This window comes from Dermacentor variabilis, chromosome 3 (assembly GCF_050947875.1).
Source record: "Dermacentor variabilis isolate Ectoservices chromosome 3, ASM5094787v1, whole genome shotgun sequence".
Taxonomy (NCBI): Eukaryota; Metazoa; Arthropoda; class Arachnida; order Ixodida; family Ixodidae; genus Dermacentor; species Dermacentor variabilis.
Genome location: NC_134570.1, coordinates 111,095,012 through 111,115,974, shown reverse-complemented (window position 1 = coordinate 111,115,974; position 20,963 = coordinate 111,095,012). Strand labels below are relative to the sequence as shown.

Genomic DNA, 20,963 nt, shown 5'->3' with positions numbered 1-20,963 from the left:
GTACCTGAAATAGGCAGCGCGGTACCTGAGCTGCACACAGTAGTACACAAAAATTTTTTTTCTTGGCCGACTTAAACTTAGCTTGACTTAAAACCGGAGGTTTTAAGTCTGGTTAACCTCCCTGCCTTTCTCTCATTTGCATCTCTCTCTCTCTCTCTTTTCTTGGCCTTAGCGACCCAGCTACTCAACAAACTGGGCTTTTACTTCCCCTAGGGACGTCTGGGAACTTTTCACCTTCAGGGGCTCAGATTCAGAGCAGGGCGTTCCATCCATCGCAAATGATGTGCGATTCTCCATTGGCTTCTTAGGATCAGTGTACTTTACCAAACAGCGGAATACGCACTGTTGGAGGTCGGAATCCAGCTGCGAAAAAAAAGGAACAAATGTTTTACCTCGCCCACGTTACACAGCCTGCCATACGTTGTACTGGTTAATAAATGTATGAGGTGAAGTGGGTAGAACTTATATTGCGCACAGTATTTTACTAGTGGTTCATCATAGCAAAACAGTAACAGCATAAGTGACAGCGAAAGCGCAATAGCTGAGGAAACAACTTCCAGTGGAATGTTGCAACGAGAGATTTCAGGCATAGGGCAAATCCTGTTAACGTAGTGTAGGCGAAACACACAACTGAGACTGCGCTTCGCCTTTTAGTGGCCTTGAATATGCGTATAATGATGGTCACAGCGTAAAATGAATGTGGGGGTTTACAAGCTTCTACCGTAAAATGACTTTTTATACGTGTGTGCGAAAAGTAGACACTGTGCGAAGCACGTGCGTACACCAGCGCCGTGATCCGGCCGGAAGCGGGGAGAAGGGGCAGTAAATGCGCACCATGCCCTCTCGATCCGCTATCGCGTCCACGCTGCTCGGGGGAGGACACCTCAATCACACTGCATCGGGGAAGACGACTCTACGAGCGCGTTTCCACGAGACGAGCGCGAAAGAGAGGAGGTATGACTCTTTCTGCGAGCAGGACGGCTCTCTGCCGAGCTCGTTTTGCAAGAACGTGGGACCACAGGGGAGCCGCTTCACCACCGCTTCCTTTAGGGAAAGACATCCCTCTTTCAAGTACTTCGTCGCTCTTATAGCCACCAATACTGTTGGGTAGATGGTGTGGTTATTTTTTATTGTTTCCCTTATTCGTTCGGACTTTAGAGAGTCGCCATTTCATGTGCTACGGATTGACGGCGCGTTACTGAGTGACTAAGTGTGGCTAGAAACGGAGTTTACCATTCGCCTTAGCAGCAGGCACAGTGTCACCCGTGGATTCAGAAATCTCTTTACGTATCTATAAGAAAATTTGGCTTGCTAATTCGCTAATAGTCCAAATGTTACATTCTCATTTAAGGACCAATTTAATTACATTCATTCAACTGGGAATCGCCGGAAGAGACACAATCTTAGTAATCAAGTTTCGAAGAAAGAGAATCATCACTGTAGTCATTGACCAAAGAGTCAATTGGAGTGGAAGAACGGTGAAGATGGGTCGCTCTAACACGCGGCATACAACAAAGAAGACACGATGGCACATGCTTGCTTCTCTCTGTATTTTGCGTCGTGTTCCGTGTTTCAGGCCTTCTTTTTCACCATAAGAACCAAAACACATGTGATGCCAAACGAAATAGCTCTCGCTCACGACGCAAGGTTTCGTGCATATAATCATGAGGCGATAAGCATGGAGCAGTAATTTATACTGTAGCACACACACACATATATATATATATATATATATATATATATATATATATATATATATATATATGCATGCGTAATGCGAACGTTGTGGGATCGTTGCCCACATGGGGCAAGTTATTTCTTCATCCACTTTCATTACCATTAATTTATCGTTTCTTTATTTTCATTTGTTAGGCAGAAGTAATTTCCCCTATGTTGTCTTTAATCTCAGTGTTTGTTGGCTTCTTTTCATACGACTAATTAAAACCGGGACCCTCGGTCAATCCCTTTTCTTCTCGTTCATCACATAACGAGGGTCTCGAATCCGGCAACATTGATGCCTTCAGGTAGCATGTGTGGGTTTATTGACCGGTTGCCTTCACCGAAAAAGATCACGTTCTCGTGAGGCCTGCGGCAGGAAGGATGTTCCACATCTGCCGCCAAAGTTTGTGAGTGGTGGCGATGGCTAACACTCCTAGGGTTCTACTAGGAAACGTAAATACCCAAGAAAGTGGATGGGGAAACGGCGCCACGGTAGCTCAATTGGTAGAGCGTCGCACGTGTAATGCGAAGGTTGTGGGACCGTTCCCCACCTGCGGCAAGTTGTTTTTTCATCCACTTTCGTTTCCATTTGCTTATCGCTTCCTTATTTTGATTAATTAGGCAAAGGTGATTTCCCCTATGTCGTCCTTGGTGTCAGTGTTTGTTGGCTTCCTACTATATAGCTAATAAAATCCGGCCCCTCGGTTAATCCCCTTTTTCTCGTTCGTTACATAACGAGGTTCTCGAATCGGGCAACATTGATGCCTCTAGGTAGCATGCGTGCGTTTATTGACTGGTTGCCTTCACCCAAAAAGATCGCGTTCTCGTGATGCCTGCGGCAGAAATGATGTTCCAAATGCACCGCCAAGGTTTGTGAGCGGTGGCGCTGGCTAACACTCCTAGGGTTCTACTAGGAAACGTAAGTAACAAAGAAAGTGGATGGGGAAATGGCGCCGCTGCAGCTCAATTGGTAGCGCATCGCACGTGTAATGCGAAGGTTGTGGGACCGTTCCCCACCTGCGGCAAGTTGTTTTTTCATCCACTTTCGTTTCCATTTGCTTATCGCTTCCTTATTTTGATTAATTAGGCAAAGGTAATTTCCCGTATGTCGTCCTTAGTGTCAGTGTTTGTTGGCTTCTGACGATATGACTATATATATATATGTGTGTGTGTGTGTGTGTGTGTGTGTGTGTGTGTGTGTGTGTGTGTGTGTGTGTGTGTGTGTGTGTGTGTGTTAAATTACCGGTCCATGCTTGTCGCTGCATGATTATATGCACGAAACCTTGCGTCGTGAGTGACAGATGTTTCGTTATGCTTCATATTTGTTTTGGTTCACATGGTGAAAAAGAAGGCCTGGAACATTGGACACAACAGAATATATACAGAGACACAAGCACGTGCCTTAGATTCTTAGAAAGATAATATTAGTTTGTAAGGAGCATGTTGACCTTAGGACTATTTCCGAGAGAAATATGTGATATATGAATGAATGAATGAGTGAGTGAGTGAGTGAGTGAGTGAGTGAGTGAGTGAGTGAGTGAGTGAGTGAGTGAGTGAGTGAGTGAGTGAGTGAAGCTTTGTTGCAGGTTCAGCGAGGACTCGAAGTCGTCGCGCACGCGACTAATCCCACGTCGGGACCGGCAGGCCTAGCCCACTGGCTCGGTCGCCGGCACGCCAGACAACAAGGATTTACTTATTTAGAGCGGAGCTGCGCAGAAGCGAGTTCCACTCGTCCTTGATGAACTTGGGGTATGTCGACCCGCACTCCCCGAGAATGTGTGCTTATGTGGAGGTCTGCACGCAGGACGGGCAGGCGTCGTTGCGATATACGGCGGGGTAAGTCTCGTGGAGCATGGACAGGCCCGGATATGTGCTGGTCTGTAGAAGTGTAAGCGAAACAGCTTGCGTCCTATTCAACTCGGGGTGAGGGTGTGGAAAGAACCTTCTAAACATGTAGAAGAATTTAATAATGTCGTGTCGTTGTGAGTAGCGGGAGCATCCCTGTGGCCGTAGGGAGGAGGGTAGTCGGCGTGGTAGTTGAGGTCACGCGCAGCCTCGTGAGCAGACTCATTGAGGTTAGGGGGAGCACCCTCGACCAGCCCTGCGTGAGCGGAAAACCAGTGAATCGAATGATCAGTGAGAGCATGTGGACTCGAGCCGCTAAGAAGACAAGCAGCTTGCTTGGAGATGCTACCCTTTTTAAAAGCCATAACTGCCGTTTTGGAATCCCTATAGATTTCGGACCCACAACCGTCTAGCAGGGCGACGGCGATGGCGGTTTGCTCGGCAACTCCGTGGTCTGAAGTGCGAATCGAGGCGCTATTGGAAATCTTGGCGCTGGAGTCGTCCACAACGACGGCAAAGGTCTTCCTATCGGTGTACTCCGCGTCGTCGACGAAGCTTGCTCTAATGTCTTGTTGCTTGATCTGTTTGAAGATCGCTGCTGCTCTGGCCTTGCGTCTGCCCTCGTTATGGACGGGATCGACGTTGGATGGATGCGCTGTGCTTTTGACGGTCCGTTCGCCTCGAAGCGAGAGACGCATGACGGTCAATTCCCTTGCGGCCGCCGCGATTCGTCCCTCCAGAATTTTGATAGCGAGTTTCCGTGTCCCTTGAGCGAGCTGTATTTATGTTTACCTGTGCACGCGTTTCAACGGGCTGGTCAGTTTAATTAAAATACATGGGCGGGCAAGTTGGTTTGAATCAACGATAGAATGTGTAAGCGCGATTGAACAAGGACGTGGAAAGAAGTAGACACACAAAGCCAGCGCTGTCTCTGTTGGTCTGTTTTTTCATACGTCCTCGTTCAGTCATTTTTATATATTCTAACATTGTTAATTTAATTAGTAAGCGAATGTTTACAAGTATATATGGCCCCTAAAACTACTAACTTTACTTCGTATAGCTATTCACTAATTTGCTATGGCTATCGGTGCTTCGCCTTTCGGCTGAAACTGCGAATTCTTATTTATCAAATTGTATAAAGACACTTGAAGTGAAAACATCAATTTGTACCTCTTACAAAGTTTCAGAACGAGACCTGCCACCCTCTCATCAAAGTTATAGAATTCCTGTATGTTACCAGCTACGTCTTTATTAATCAGGAATCCGACTCCTAGGTCTTGTCTCTCCGCTAAGCTCCGGTAGCACAGGACGTGCCCGCTTTTTAGCATTCTATATGCTTCATTTGTCCTCTTAACCTCGCTGAGCCCTATTATATCCCATTTAATACCCGCTAATTCCTCCAATAGCACTGCTAGACTCGCCTAACTAGATATCGTTCTTGCGTCAAACGTTGCCAGGTCAGGATTCCAACGGCGGCCTGTCCGGATCCAGAGATTCTTAGCCCCTTCTGCTTCGTCACAGGTCTGACTGCCGCCGTGGTCAGTTGCTTCGCATCTGCTGGGGACTGAGGGCCGAGGTTTGATTGTTGCATTCATATAGGAGGTTGTGGCCAAGTACTACACCAACGTGGCCAATCCTGCTCTAGTGAGGGAGTGCGTTACTGGTTCTGGTCACCGGGATCAGGCGCCACTCCAGGCCTGTTTATGTAATATTGTTACGTAGGAAGACACCGACGAAAAGCTATTTACAAGTATATTTACAAGGCTACAAGGCAATACGCTGCGCTTGGCCAAGAGGCAACAGCCCGCGCTAGCTTCTAATCGTCGTCGTCATCTTCACACTGCTCGCCTTTCGTGATCGCACATATTGTGCCGTAGCACTACCCCCGGCGGCAAAAGCGCCGTCCCGGAGCGACTAAAGATCGGACTCGGAAGCAGTGTAGTAGGCCTTGAGCCTACTGACGTGTACGACATCACTAGATGCCAGAGGAGTGGACGAGGTTGAACCCACAGGAGCAAGTTCGTAAGTCACAGGCGTCACCTGGCGCAGCACGCGGTAGGGCCCTGTGTATCGCGAAAGGAGCTTCTCTGAAAGTCCGATGTGACGAGTGGGCGACCACAGGAGCACGAGCGCACCAGGCGAAAACTGTACGTCACGATGGCGGGCGTTGTACTGGCACTGCTGAGTGGTTTGTGAGGCCGTCAGTCGAGCACGGGCAAGCTGGCGTGCATGGTCGGCGAGGGCGATGGCGTCGCGCGCATACTCGCTTGTTGAGACCGAAGCAGGAGGAAGTGCCGTGTCTAAGGGCAAGGTAGGTTCGCGACCGTACAGTAGATAAAAGGGAGAAAATCCAGCGGTGTCGTGCCGGGAAGAATTGTACGCAAATGTTACGTAAGGAAGGGCAATGTCCCAGTCGTGGTGGTCCTTGGAAACGTACTTGGCCAGCATGTCGGTAAGAGTACGGTTTAACCGCTCTGTCAGGCCATTGGTTTGAGGATGGTATGAGGTAGTCAGTTTGTGTTGAATGGAGCAGGAACGCACAATGTCAGCGATAACTTTCGAGAGAAAGTTTCGACCACGGTCAGTAAGGAGCTGTCGCGGGGCGCCATGAAGCAAGATAATGTCACGCAAGAGAAAGTCCGCGACGTCAGTGGCGCAACTGGTAGGGAGAGCCCGAGTGATAGCGTATCGGGTGGCGTAATCAGTCGCGACGGCTACCCATTTGTTCCCAGAGGATGACGTGGGAAAGGGACCGAGCAGGTCTAATCCAACACGAAAGAACGGTTCCACAGGGATGGTGATCGGCTGGAGATGACCGGCAGGTAGCACCTGAGGTGTTTTCTGACGCTGGCAGGGATCACAGGCAGCAACATAGCGTCGAACGGAGCGAGCGAGACCAGGCCAATAGAAGCGGCGGCGGACGCGGTCGTACGTGCGGGTGACCCCAAGATGTCCTGCAGTGGGTGCGTCATGCATCTCAAAGAGCACACTCTGTCGTAGCTGTTTTGGCTTATTTATATTACCAACACACGGTGTTTGTATTTTTTTATCCGGTGGAAAATTGCGCGGGATCGGGTTTCAAAGCACGGTCCTTTTGCACGCGAGGCGGTTGCTCCAGCTCTACGCCATTACTATTTCAAAAACTAGTTCAATGCGTTCAGCAGAAGCGGAGTTACTGGCAATCAAACACGGCATACACTGTGCTCCCGTTCCTTCTTCAATGCCTTGCACTGCGAAGGCTACGGCGCACTCAGGCGTGCCAAGAACGTTCAGCCGTCTAAATTTCACCGTGGACGCCACGGCTTCCGCCTTTGGTGCGTCTGACGCGCTTAACATAAGCCAAGCTCGGTTGTCCTCAGCGAGCCGCAGTGCGCTTAGCCAGTTGACTTGCGGCGGCAACGCGCTGCGGCCACGGTATGCACGACATGTATTCGACCACAACTTGATGTGAGCTATCGGCTAATAGCAGCCGTCAAAGGGAATGATGAAATAAAGCGTTCGATGACGAGATAAAGCGTCCGAAAGACAGTGAGGGTAGGACCTTCCGTTGAAAAGAGATTGCTTGAGAGAAGGTGACTTCGCAATCCCTTTGCGAGCTCCACGCACTGCGTACGACAGCAAAAGCTGGCTGAGATGTTCACAGCAGCGTATGCTACCCGAGGATTATTCTATTTCACCAAGACCGAGGAGGGGTTCAGGACGCCTTTAAAACCATATGAGGAAACTGAATTTCCGCACTTCTTTGACTGCCGTTGATTTTAACCAGGGCTAATCTCGTTACCCAGAGCATACAGGATGACATACGCAATAAATTAACGTAAACTATACATCGTTTCATAACAGTTGTTCAATATTCAAAAATGCGCGTACGCAATTGAAAAAGACGTGTAAGGCCCGTGAAAGCACAGCCTGTGAGGATTCAGGAATTCGTCGGCGCCATGGTGTGGACGTATTCAACTGCTCTGCCTGCCCTACGTCTCATCCCCTTCCCACTCGGAAGCGGTTGTCTGCGATGGCGTGCCCCTCGCGATTGCATGCGGTGACGGGGGGCGCTGACGTCACGGCGCGGGCGCGTTCGGCTGCCGACGGTGGGGAGCATGTCTGTTTTCTGCGAGATGTCAGTTGGGTATGTACATGCTTCTTCTCGTCTGCCGACACCTTTGTTACTAGGACTTGTGCTCACGCACGGGGCCTTTGCCCGTGCGTGAACGTGCTTTGTGTTGATTTTTTCCGGACCCTAAGCGGAAGAACGGGTGCCTAGTGCTCGCGCGAGGGCGTACCACGCCGAGCCGCACTTATCGGAGGCCCAAGCTAAAGGAGATCGCCCAAGCTCTCGCGAATTGACACATTAGTCATCGCGACAGCAAGCAGCACAGCCGCCGGTACTTTTCCTAGCGGCGTGTGCCACCTTGACCCCGTGTTCTCGCAGCGACGTTCTATAAAGGCACCCCTGCCTGTATTTTCGCCCTTGGTGCCGAACCCCTTTGGTTCAATTGAAGTCATAGCTCTAGATTGACACTGACAAGAAATACGACAGGGCGTAGCCCACGTCCTGTCATCTTTCTAGTCCGTGTCAATCCAGCGCTATGACTTCAATTGATGCAGCGAAACAACTAGCCCAAACATCTACACCTCTGTGGTTCCCGGGCCGGCCCCGGGACCAGGCGTTTGTGCAGGGTGCTGCCGGGGACAATAAACACTTTCTCTCAAATCAGTGCAATACTGTGTTCCTGCGTGCGTCGCTCAGTAGCTCCTTGTGTTCTGAGCGCGCGCACAGCGGCGCTCTAGACCCGACGACTGACGCGGCTGTGTGCACATGGTTTGCTCAGCTCGAATCCGCGGTGGCGGTCGTCGGTACTCCTGCGGGACCCGAGACCGCATCAGCCTAAAACCGGAACCCGAGGCAGTGTAATTTCATGTTACCCACATCGGATTTTGCATCAGCTGGTATTTAGGTTCGTCGCTATAACTGGCCACTGCGATTACTTTGTTGGGTTACGAACCCCACACGTTTGTGAAACCTAGGTGGCGAAGCAGCTTCCGCAGTTAACACTAACTATGAAATCTTATTTGGACAGCACTTCCAACCTGTTTTTTTTTTCTCGTAAAAAGGCTTCAAACTAATGTTTCGTCGAGGGCTTTTATTCTGTCTTGCAAGGCGGCCTTTCTACACCCTACATGTAGAGTACGTAGCAATAATATTTCGCGTACGTTGTTTTGAGGATTATCGGGAGCGTTCAGCGCGTCACTCCTCGCCTATTCAAGAAGTCAAACATGCAAATTCTCTTTTATTTACGTATATATGCTACAACACTGTCCTCACAGCCCACATATAGAACACGTCCTTCATTGTATTGAATATATTCGTAGAATAAAGGAAAATAATAGGTAGTTTTAGATATTGCGTACGCATGGTAAAACTCCAATGTTCCACATTAGGCCGCCTATATCAATTTGTCGTTTGTACACGGTCGAAGCGGGTAAATTGCGCTAATTATTTGTGATTCATATTTAGGACATGTAGGCGGGCAAATCGCCGGCGGTAATGACTGAAAAAAGAAACGTATATAGTCAAATCATAAGTACTCAACGAACAGTGAAACGAAGAACAGCATAGCCGAAATTATCTGTAGCTCTTAAATGAATTAAATAAATTATAAATAAATAGAAATGACAGTGGATGAAAAACAACTTGCCGCAGGTGGGGCAGGTAGCCACGTCTTCGCATTACGCGTGCGATGCTACTCCCAAAACAGGTACTGCTGCGTTTTCCTTGAACGCACACACATACACGTACAGATATATATATATATATATATATATACACACATGGTAGTGTTGCGTAGAACAACAGCGTTCCAAGAAACCAGCATTACGAATTTACCTCTATATTAATCGAAATCGAAACAACGATAACGGCCATGGCCATAGTTGCAATGGTTATCGCAGTTTGATCTACCGATCAAGTGCGTCCGGTATTTATACATGAATCACACTATATTCCGTAATACTCGCACGAGCACGCTTACAGCTTAGGGCATAAGCAACATCCAGCTACTTGCAGTACGTTCCTCTAGACAAAGGGCATGCGACTCCTATGGCCAATGAATCACTATCCCACCCCTTCCAGCAGATTGGGAGATTGGGATGGACCGTCTGGCGCCCTTTCTGTCGTGACCATAGACAAATAACAAGATTGTCATGCTTACTTAGAACCTCGGCCACTTCACTGAAATGAAATACCTACTAAAACCTAGTGCGGCCGAAGCGGTGAATTTCTGATAGAAAATTCTGCTACTATATAATGCCTCAAAACTCCTGAAATGCTCTTACGGCGGATCCTACGCCTCCAGCGATCCTGCAATGTAGCGGGACAAGTTAGCGCATACCATGTGTATATATATATATATATATATATATATGTGTGTGTGTGTGTGTGTGTGTGTTTGAATAAGCTCTCACTTTTAAGTCAGCGTCACTTGCTTCAGAGTCCTTTCCATTCCTTTTGTGCTGAAGAATCAATCTGTCAATCAGGCCGTAACATTCTAGCCAAGAGCAATATATCACCCGGACAACCAACCAGACTCCATTTGCGCATAGAAGCGCATCGTACACCCACAAGGCGGGAGGCTGGTGTGAAAAGCGGCTGTGTTGCCGCTTCACTTTGCTAAACCTACCGGTAAACTTACGACAAGCGGAATGCGGCTCGAAGGAACACGAAAGTTGTTCCTGCTAAAGCAAGGGTCTTTATGAACGAAACACAGCTATAGGTCACGTCGGTAAACCACGTGGCGAGGAACAATCACTGGACCGTTCTTAGATAAGACAAAAAACAGAAGAAATGTGCCGTAATTCATTGTGCATGACTGTGAAAGTCTGCGATGGCTTTTTCTTCTAACCCAGCTGTCTATGTCCATGCCAGGCCATGATTCAGGACAAACCTTATTCGAGCAAATTGATTAGAGACGATTGCATTGGCATGCAATCAGCGACACAGTTCAAGAAATTTTGATAAGGGAGTCTTGGCCAGACCAATAGGTAAAGAAATTGGAGGACGCTTAAGCTTCGCCTTCAAGAGTGGAACGCGATAGCGTTATCGCACCCCGTTCGTACCACCTACTCACACGATCTACGCGCGCCAAACGTCGCGATCTACGCGAGCCAAACAGCCGGGCCGCGACGCGCCATGAAGGGGGACGCGATCATGGGGCGAGTGGCGCGCCACGTGTCGGGACAGCGCCGTACATTGCGAGGAGGGGGTCTTCTGTGCTTGCCGCAAGATGGCTTTGCGTGTGCGCATAGCGCAGAAGAAATGTAGCGGAAACGTACTTCGCTACTCGTGAAACTGCGACTTCTGTAATTTACATGGTCATAATTACCGATATACACCGCAGTATAACTTTCTATGGCACGTTTCTAAGGCAACACCGCATTCACTAGAGGCGATTTTGTCCCGCTTTGAAAGATCGAACTCGTGGCTGAGTGGTGGCGTCTCCGTCTCACACTCCGGAGACCCTCGTTCGATTCCCACCAGCCCATCTTGCAAGATGTATTTTTTATTTATGAAGTGCCTTCTGGGATTTATCGCTCACGGCCAACGCCGTTGACGCCGACACCGACGCTGACGACACCGGCTTTTCTGCGACACGAGCTCCTCAACGCTGTCGCCTTATAAAAGTAAATTCTGGGGTTTTACGTGCCAAAGCCAATGAGCTGACCTTGAGGCACACCGTACCGGAGGACTCCATGCTATTGCTGACCATCTCAATATTCAACGTACACACAAAACATGTATGGTAAACCGACGTTCATGCATTTCACCCTACGGAAACGCGACCGCGGTCGCCAGGAGTTGTTCCCCCGATCTGGTGCTTAGCGGTGTAACAACATAACTGCTAAAATCCACTACGGTGCGCAGAGCAATTAGCTGGATAACATTGATAATGCGGTAAAGGCAGACCTCACCCAACAACGCGCGTGATATGTAGTGACAGACACCACATATCAATGGAGCGTATGCCTCATATAATGTTGCTGACGTCACGCCACGCATGACTACTGTATCGATTGCACCATCCCATCACATTTCTAGCTCCTCTCCCGCTACAGCGCTTTCTTCTCAGATCTTTTACGCCTTATTTCTGTGACCCTCCCGTGTTAATCGCGCGAAACAGCGTCCGTCCAACCACACAAATTTAGCGAAGCAGGCGAAGAAAGCGGCAACGTTAAAACCATCGTACCTTTAGGTACGTTGAGTTCGCGTATCTCGGTTTTCGGTAGTATTCCTTGCAGAAGGTGGGTCCATCCATAGTATCCCCAGGCAGACTTACCGCCTTGTTTGGCAGAGAAATAACGTGGCATAATGCATTGCGCAATAGACACTTTGAGTAAGGCCACCTGAAAAAAAAAACGGTATTGTACCTTTCTAAATAGCACAACGGGAAATGTTTCAAACTACTAGATGTTTCTTCCCGTTGAGCCTCTCTCCTTTTGGTAACGTCGAAATTTCTTGTTGACTCGGTACGATTAGTCTGGGCGCAGCAACACGTTAGGCTTACGATTTAAGACAAATCGCATAGTGTTCGCGCTAACGAGAGATAAATAGACCGCATTACAGAAATTAATGTTGTTCGAAGAGTTTCGCGTGAAAAATTTATATGTCCTTAAGAAAAAGTGTTTGCTGCGTTCCCCGGCAGAGTTCATGCTTCGCTCTCCAGCAAGCTACCAATTTGGCTTGAAAACTATACCCTTCTGGTGTTCTCTAAATTTATTTTGATCAACACTGATTGCGTGTGCTCCAAAGTAAGCAGTCTTCCCACTTACTCCACTCTTCAGAAGCGGACTACCGGAGCTTGTAGTGTAGGCTGCTACCTCAAGATACAAAGCAACACGCCTGAGAAGCTGTGCCATCTGCAAACATTCGGGAAATACTTTCAAAGTAGTAAAAATGCTAATGACATTTTGTGATCGCTAGCCCACAACATGCTATATAAAATTATCATATCACACTAACTGATCGTAATGTAGATTATATGCACTTTTTACCAGGGCGCAATGCATTTTACCTGATATAAAATACATTAACAAGCTGTAATATACAGTTCACCACGTTCTGGCCATAGAAGAAAAAAGGCGAGATTCCAACGTTTGGAGCATTCTTGGACCTTTGTTACTTCTTTTTTGGCGTTTACATTGTGTTTGTGGCGCTGCCAATGAAATAGCAAGAATTTTTTACATTTATTTACAATATTTTTTTATGTGTTTGCGTAGACAACCCCAACAGTGGAAAATAAACAACACATCCTTTTTTCCGCGCTTAGTGTATTTTCCCTGGCTCTAGGCTGTGGAAAAAAATATTAATAATAAAGAAGAAAAAGGATGCCAATTTTACGTTCAGCGTTTTACACGTGGAAATTGTTTTCCAACGGAGTAACAGTTAATAACTCAGCGAAAATTCAACGCTTTTGTTGCACATAGCAAATTCATGACGCAGATTAGCCGGGCGTCTTATAAGCTCACTACTCTACGGCTAACATGTCAAATGGACAAATCAGCATGTCACGCAGCGCAGGCATTTTGTTTCTTTTCGGTCTAATAAAGAAACACGATGGAGTGGCGGAGGTGGATAGTGTGATGAAGGACGGAGTTAAAACCTTCGGTCCCAAATCGCCTTCGCATGTGGTGGCCGTGTGTTCGCAGAAGGATTTTTTTTCTTAATATGCTACGCCCCTTTTGTCACTTCACGTCCATCGTAGTCACCGAAAGCGTGTTCAATGGGTCTCTGTGCGCCGAACACGCTTTGCTAATTCGTTCAACTTATATCTGATGGCACTAAAAGTGCGGTGCGTTAACCGGCGGTCACGTGGTGTTTTCTTTAATTTCTCGCACTTTAAAGAAAAGCTAGAAAAAAATTAAATAGCGCGGTTAACTACGGTCCGGTATTAATACACGGTACGGACCGTGTATTAAAGATCTTTCGCTAGATTTACTAATTAAAAATTTATTTAAGCAATCTTTGTTAATCACCCCGCTGTGCGGATTGGAAAAAATATCATGATGTTTCAATACTGCGCAACACGCTTAGCGCCTTATTAGCTAAATTAGTTGCAAATTAGCTGCAACACCCTGTATATTGTAACACGGTTTAATTACAAAGCCAGAAGTACAAACAAACAGGTCTGTTGGTCAAGCGTCAGATACCGAGCGCGCGACCTCTATCTTCGAGCGAGGCGCTGACCGTGCGCCTGTTTTCTTCGCTTCAACTTCGGCTCGGAGAACCAAGCGCCATGCTCACGACTCGAGAGGAGGACAGTACGACCGGACCGTAGTACGGCTTGAGTCGCTGTACATGCAGCGTCTCATGTCCGCGACTACATAAGTTGGTTGACTGCGGGAGCAGCTCGATGAGGTAATTGACAGGGGACGTCTGTTGCGCGACGTGGTAGGTTCTGTGGTACTTGGCGAGGCTGAAACACCGGGAGTGGTCGAAGGTATCCAGAGGAAGACTAATCAGACCGGCTTATATGCGCTGGTGGGTCACTGGTCATCGCGACAGAACTTTTGCTGCCTTTGGTTTTCTCTCATAAAAGAGCGCGAGAGCTCGCGGCATTCCTCAGCGTATCTGGAAGCCTCCGACAGCGGCGTGCACTCGGATGGATCGGGTCGTTAAGGGAAAATTAGGTTCAGTGTACAGCAAGGTTCACTGCCATATAGGAGGAAGAAGGGGGAAAATCCTGCCTTGGCCTGTGAGGCGGTGTTGTAGGCTTCGGTCACATGTGCTAGAACGAGGTCCCAGTTGGTGTCGTTGGACGCAATGCAAATGGATAGCATGTCACCTAAAATGTGACTCAATCGCTCAGTCGTGCCCTTAGTCTGAGGGGGTTGGCAGTAGTGGTGCGATGAACAGCACGGCATGCAGTAACAACCGAACACGTTAACTACCTCGGAAAGGAAAAAAGGCCCTCTGTCACTATGAAGTTCCCGAGGCGCACCGTGGTGAAATACGAAGTGTTGCAAGAGGATAGACGCAACGTCGGGGGCTGTGGCGGTTGGTAGCGCAGCTGTTTCTACATAACATATCAGGCGATGTACGGCAACAACAATCCAGCGATTCCCAGTAGGTGTGCATGGTACGGAGCCCCAGAGGTTGGCCGACGGGGTCGAATTGTCGAGAGGGACCAACCACAAGGATGGTGAGCAGGAGACTTGTGGCTTTGGCATCCTGAACATGAGCGAATGTACTTCTAGAGAAAGATGTACTTGCCACGCCAAGAAAAAGAGCAAACGTAGCCTGGAATAAGTTTTGAAGAGGCCAGCGTGGGCGCATTGCGGGTCCGCATGGAAAGCGGCGCATACATCCGCGCGGAGGTGGCGAGGGACGACGAACAACTACTTGCGAGCATAGTAGCGAAGCATAGTTACGAAAATAGAGTAATGCATCCCTATTCGCAGAGCAGGCTGCTTGGCAGCGGAGAGCACGGGAAGGGCGAGTCAGCGAGGAGTTTGAAAAAAATTCAGAAAAGCAGCAATCCGCGGATCTTTGCGCTGCTCTGCAGCTGTATCGACCAGTGCTGGTGACGAAAATATCGAGTAGATGGCGGAAAGACATGTTGTATCCCTTGATATGGGCGAGTGTGAAAGAGCGCCTGCGTCGGCGTGCTTACAGTCAGACTGACAGACAACGCGCAAGTCGAAGCCTAGTAATCCGAGGGCCCAGTGGGCAAGACGGCCTGACGGGACATTCAATGTAGACAGTCAATACAGGGCGTGAACGTGGGCAATGACATCAAGGGGATGACCGTACAGGTATGTTGTAAATTTTCTAAGGGCCCCTTTGATAGCCAAGCACTCCTTTTCGGTTACGGAATAATTTTATTCAGTGTTGGTTAGTGTCCTGCTCGCCGAGGATACTATGCTGTCACCGTATCCACTTTTGCGCTGAGTGAGCATAGCACCAAGTCCTACGCCGCTGGTATCAGTGTGGACTTCTGGGGGCGCAATGGGGTCGAAATGACGCACTACGGGCAGCGATATAAGCCGATGGCGCAATGTTGTAAACGCGTCGTCGCAATCTGGGGACGAAGTAGAGAGGCCAATGTTGCCTCGCATGAGTTGGGTCAATGAGCAATGATGATAGCCAAATTTATGATCAAACGACGAAAGTATTACAAGAGCCCTTTGAAGCTTCGCGATTACTCCAAGTACGTGGGTTTCGGGATATCAATGACAGCGCGAAGTTTCGTTGCGTCGGGTAAAATGACGTGTTTAGAAACCACATGTCCGAGTTTTGTGAACTGCTTGGTTCCAAGGCTACATTTCTTCATATTGAGTTGAAGGCCTGCATCAGTTAAGCATTGAAAGACCTGCTAGAGACGGCATCAATGAGTGGCGAAATCAGGAGAAAAGACAACCAGGTCATTAAGATAACATAAGCCAGTCTTCCATTTTAGCCCACGGGAGAGAGTGTCCATCGTCCGTTCAGAAGTAGCAGGGGCATTGCAAAGATCAAACGGCATAACGTTAAATTCATACAGGCCATCGGGTGTTACGAAAGCTGTTTTGAGGTGATTGGCAGGAGCCATAGACACTTGCCAATAGCCAGAACGTAAGTCGAGTGAGGAAATGTGTTCCGCTCCTAGCATAGAATCGAGAGCGTCGTCGATGCGCGGCAAAGGATGCATGTCTCTACGCGTTACCTTGTTAAGACGGTGGTAGCCCACACAAAACCGGATGGACCCATATTCTTTCTTTACGAGGACTACAGGGGCCACCAACGGACTGTTAGAAGGTTGAGAAACTCGGCGCTGAAGCATATTCCTGATTTGGTCTTTAATAACACGGAGCTCCGTGGCTGATAATCCACAAGGTCGTTGAAGCAGCGGAGAGTGGGTGGCCGTATCGATCTCGTCACAGACCGTCGATGCGCGGCCCAAAGTCGAGTGTTGACAGTCGAACGTAGATGGCTACTTGCAAGACATGTTGAGGAGTTTGGAACATTGAGTAGGGCTCTGTAGTTCACCCATAGAGTTGTCTAAGACGTCTAGCGTAGGCAGGGAGAAGTAGGGCAATGAGGGGGGTGCTGATCTCGGGACACGTGCCATAGAGAGGTGCGTCGAAGATGGTCACCGAGTCCATGTGCTCAAGACGTCCAAGGCATTCTCCGCGACGCAAAGTTAGAGGCGAGGTACAATTGTTGGAGACGAGCATATCAGTGAAGCCCCTTTGACAGTGATGACAGCAAAAGAAAGAGAACATCGGCGATGAATAAATATAGGAAATGGCATAAAAAGCGCAATGACATCTGTAGCACAGTAAAAACAGGCAGGCGCAATCACAGCGGAGTGCGGAGGTATAGGAGTGTTTAGGTCCGTTAGCTCAGATAAGCAATGCGCGACGTTTACAGAAGCGTGCCACATAGCTAGATATGATGATGAAATTGCGGTTACTGACCAAGTCAAAGTGAAGATAACGCAGAGACGTTTCGGGACCTGCACGGGTTCCTTGGTCACACTAAAAGCGGGCAAGAGCCGCTTCCTCTCAGGCGAGGGCACCTACGTCGCGATCGAAAAAGGCCCCACGGTAAACCTACAAACAAAATAGCAAAAGCTCCTCTTGAAGGTTTTTAAATTTGTACCACCGCAGCAAAAGCCTGTCTACCATCGCCTCTTGGGCACTAACGGTTCCACACCTGCAATATAAGGCTTACAGAAAGTTCACAAGCCAGCCGTTCCACTACGGCCTATTGTTGACTTCACAAGGTCTCCGCTGCACCGGATATCAGGTTATCTACACCCAAGTGGTGGGCTTGCTCGCGGGAAAAAGAGGAACGTACATTTCGAATTCTTCAGCCTTCGTGGGGAAAGTGCGCGACATTTACCTGGATGAAGGCGACGTTATCGTGTCATTTGACCGGAAATCGCTCTTCACTTCAGTACCTGTTGACCTGACCGTATCTACATGTAGACATGTCCTGCCGGCTGAAGACGCGCTCGCTGAGCGCACCCCTTTGGAAGTACAGGACATTTTCGAGCGTTTAGACTTTTATTTGAACAGAACCTACTTTACTTACGACAAACAACTTTACAAGGGGATCAACGGAACTGTCATGGGGGCTTCCATTTCCGTTACTACCGCCAACTTGGTCATGGAGGTCATTGAACAGAAGGCCCTCGCTGACTTCGCTCCCTCGCCAAAGGTTTTCATCCGCTGCGTAGACAACTGCTTCTGCATTGTGTGAAGTCAGGACGCTTTACGCCTCCTGCATCTTCTCAACTCAGCAGAAGCAGCCACTCAATTTACTACAGACTACGAGTGTGACAATAGCCTCCCCTTCCTTGACGTCCTCGTGCGTCGAAGTGGAACGAAGCTCTCATTTGCCGTGCATAGGAAGGCGACTCATACCGGCCAGTACTTATATTTCAATTCATGTCACCCGGCTTGCCACAAGCAATCCGTCGTTTAATCTCTCGCGACGTGGGCCACACGCATCTGCTCAAGTGGCGACGAAATGCAGAACGAACTGAAGACAATTCGTCACGAATTATCCAGGAACGGGTACCCCACGACGTTTATTAACAAAATGGAAGCTCGAGTCCTTTATCCCAAGCCGTATCAAGGCAAGAAACGCGCTGGCGTCCCATATGTGCCTGGCGTCAGCGAAGCTCTTACCCGCGCATTCTCTCTTGAGAATACGCGGCTAAGAGCTTCGCCGACGCCAGGCACATATGGGACGCCTGCGCGTTTCTTGCCTTACGATCTTATAATAGCCCACATGCCATCCAACAAGCTGAGAAATCAGCTTGTTAAGGTAAAGGATCGGCTTGAAAGCAAGAATTCCCCCGGTGTCATCTACAAGGAACAATGCGCAGACTGCAGCTGCAGTTTCATCGGCGAAACCGGCAAATTCAGGAGAAGAATTAAAGAGCACCAAAAGGGACGTCTCCAACAAGAAAAAGAAAGCTTCGAATGCCCTTGCCGAACACGCCGATAATCGCAGTGACCGCATCGATGGGGAAAACGCTGCTAAATAGCTAAGCAAAAGAATCCGATCACGTGACTATTGTTAGAATCTTTCTTTATTCAAACTACAGACAACAGTGTCAACAGGTCTGATGCAAATCGGCCTGCCAACTACACCCGTTCTCTACGTCACATTTTGGCATAAAAACGACTTGCGGCTCTTGCCCGCTTTTAGTGTATTCAAGGAACCCGTACGGGTCCCGAAACGTCTCTGTGCTATTTTCGCGTTGACTTGGTCAGTGACCGCAATTTCTTCATCTTCATGTTACCTGACCAGACGAACTTTCGTCGAACTCTTGACCACATAACTAGGTATGCCACAATAGAAACTTATTGGGCGCTTGTCGGGCGTGCGTCATGGCCCAGTCTTGGCAGGTAACCTGGTGGGAAACGTGGGAGGAAGTATATATATACTATATATATATATAGGGGTTTTCTTCAAAGTTCAGCACGCAGGACCCGACGTAACATACACAGGAAAGAGACGACGAACGTTTTGGGAGACTTCTTTTACTTAACGTTTTCGGCTGGTGGACCAGCCTTCGTCAGAGTACAGTACACTGTACTGTACAGTACAGAGTACACTGTACTCTGACGAAGGCTGGTCCACCAGCCGAAAACGTTAAGTAAAAGAAGTCTCCCAAAAAGTTCGTCGTCTCTTTCCTGTGTATATATATATATATATATATATATATATATATATATATATATATATATATATGGTGGCGCAAGTGGGGCAACAAACTGGCACCAAAGACTGCACACGATTTCACGTGTCGAGGTGAAATAGGTCTCGAAAACCATCTTGTTTGCGTATCGTTGCCTTTCTACTAAAAAATTGTAAATAAATCTTTATATGTGACTTACAGAGCGTAACAAGTTGGTGAAGCTGCGGCGTAACGATGCGAGCTATGCTTGGGGCGATAGTAGGTGGCAAATGGTGGTCGCAGAGGGGAGGAGAGAGTACGGTTATTACAATGGCGAGCAACGTGACTGAGACGCCCGCCGGCGAAACAAATTGGCTGATCGTCTACGCTACGTCACTCGGCTGCATTTCGGTAGCCTTCCGGATACCGCTGACCAGTGGATGATCAAGGAACATTAGACAGATGCGAAATGACAACGGCATATACAGAAGGAACTCCAAGATTATCGATTTCTTCGCAGACTATTGCCAGCGCAAATGGTACTGTAGGCGACGTATATATCTGAGCGTGTGTGAGTGTGCGCACTCTATACTGGTCGCCGCCCTATGATGCCCGCCCCTCCTCGACTGAAGGGAGATTTTAAGCTCTGGTTAGGAGACACGCGATGTGGCATGCCTGCCGCGTAGTGTCAATACGTGCGAATATTGTATCGCAGTTGCATAATATTACACCAGTTAGAACGCCATGAAGCAGATGCACGGGCAGTGGTACAAGGCTGCTAAAGAATGCTTGAGGAAGAAAAAGAGGTTTAAATAGATTTATACTAGCGTGCTAGAAGAAACATGTATTATTGCGATAACAATTATACGGACACTTCAGACGCATTTTTGCCGTTGCCGTCACCATAATCTTCCGTATAAAGTCCAAGGGCGATAGCACCGTCGCCGTGCGTCGTGTGCTGTGTGTGCGAGTGAAAGGGCGCGAGGAAACAGACGATCGCTGTTCAATCTGGTGCGTAAAGAGGAAAGCGGTGAGCAAGCGCGTCGTCTTCCATAGCACGAGAAGCCGCTGGAGGATGGAAGAGAGGGGGGCGGCGTTGTGCTACGGCAGCAAATGCGTATTTGACGACCAGGCACAAGGGGAACTGATGATTGCGGCTCAAGCTCGCGCGCCGCATGATAGGGAGGAAAGCGAGGTGGTAACGCAGGAGGGACGGAGTGCGGCTTCGACTCCGCCAGTAAGTACGTACTTTACATGGTCGCGCGCGATCGCTCGCATTGTTTTTTTGAAGGGATCAGCAGACGGCTGACACATTGCCGCTCTTGCGTCGAAGCGATAGACAGCACGAAGGGCACTTCGCTCGCTGCAGCTGCCGCGCTTGCTCACACCAGCGTTATGAGAGCGATTCTGCGCTCATCAAGTGTGGAATGTTCATGTGCGCTTGTGCTCTGACACCATGCTAGTTAATTCAGTTTGTAAGCGAATGTATCCAAGTGTACAAGGCCGATAAAACTATTATCCTTAAGTCGCATAGCTGTCCACTAATTTAGTATCGCAACCGACGTTCCGTCTCTAAGCCAAATGTGCAATTTTTCTGTTTAACCGAATAAATTAACCTCGCTATGTGATTATTTCACCGCCGTGTTCCAAACGGTACGCAAATAAATGATCATGATCATCACCACTAGAATCGCATCGTGCCAGTTGCCTTGCGATGTGAGATGCGCGCCCCGT

At 48.5% G+C, this 20,963-nt stretch overlaps 1 protein-coding gene and 1 non-coding gene across 6 annotated transcripts in view; one reads left to right on the top strand and one right to left on the bottom strand.

The window, feature by feature from the left end:
• LOC142576175 (venom metalloproteinase antarease TserMP_A-like) overlaps positions 1–20,963 on the bottom strand; it is a 107,316-nt gene that overhangs the window by 7,375 nt on the left and 78,978 nt on the right. For all 5 annotated transcript variants that reach the window (XM_075686165.1, XM_075686168.1, XM_075686167.1 and 2 more), the window contains 2 exons: positions 11,805–11,961; positions 235–363 (listed from right to left, as the gene is read on the bottom strand). In XM_075686165.1, coding sequence (XP_075542280.1) covers positions 235–363; positions 11,805–11,961 — 286 coding nt within the window. The remainder of the gene's footprint in view (positions 1–234; positions 364–11,804; positions 11,962–20,963) is intronic.
• On the top strand, positions 2,206–2,278 carry TRNAT-UGU (transfer RNA threonine (anticodon UGU)). The gene has a single exon. It is a non-coding gene; the product is annotated as a tRNA-Thr (tRNA).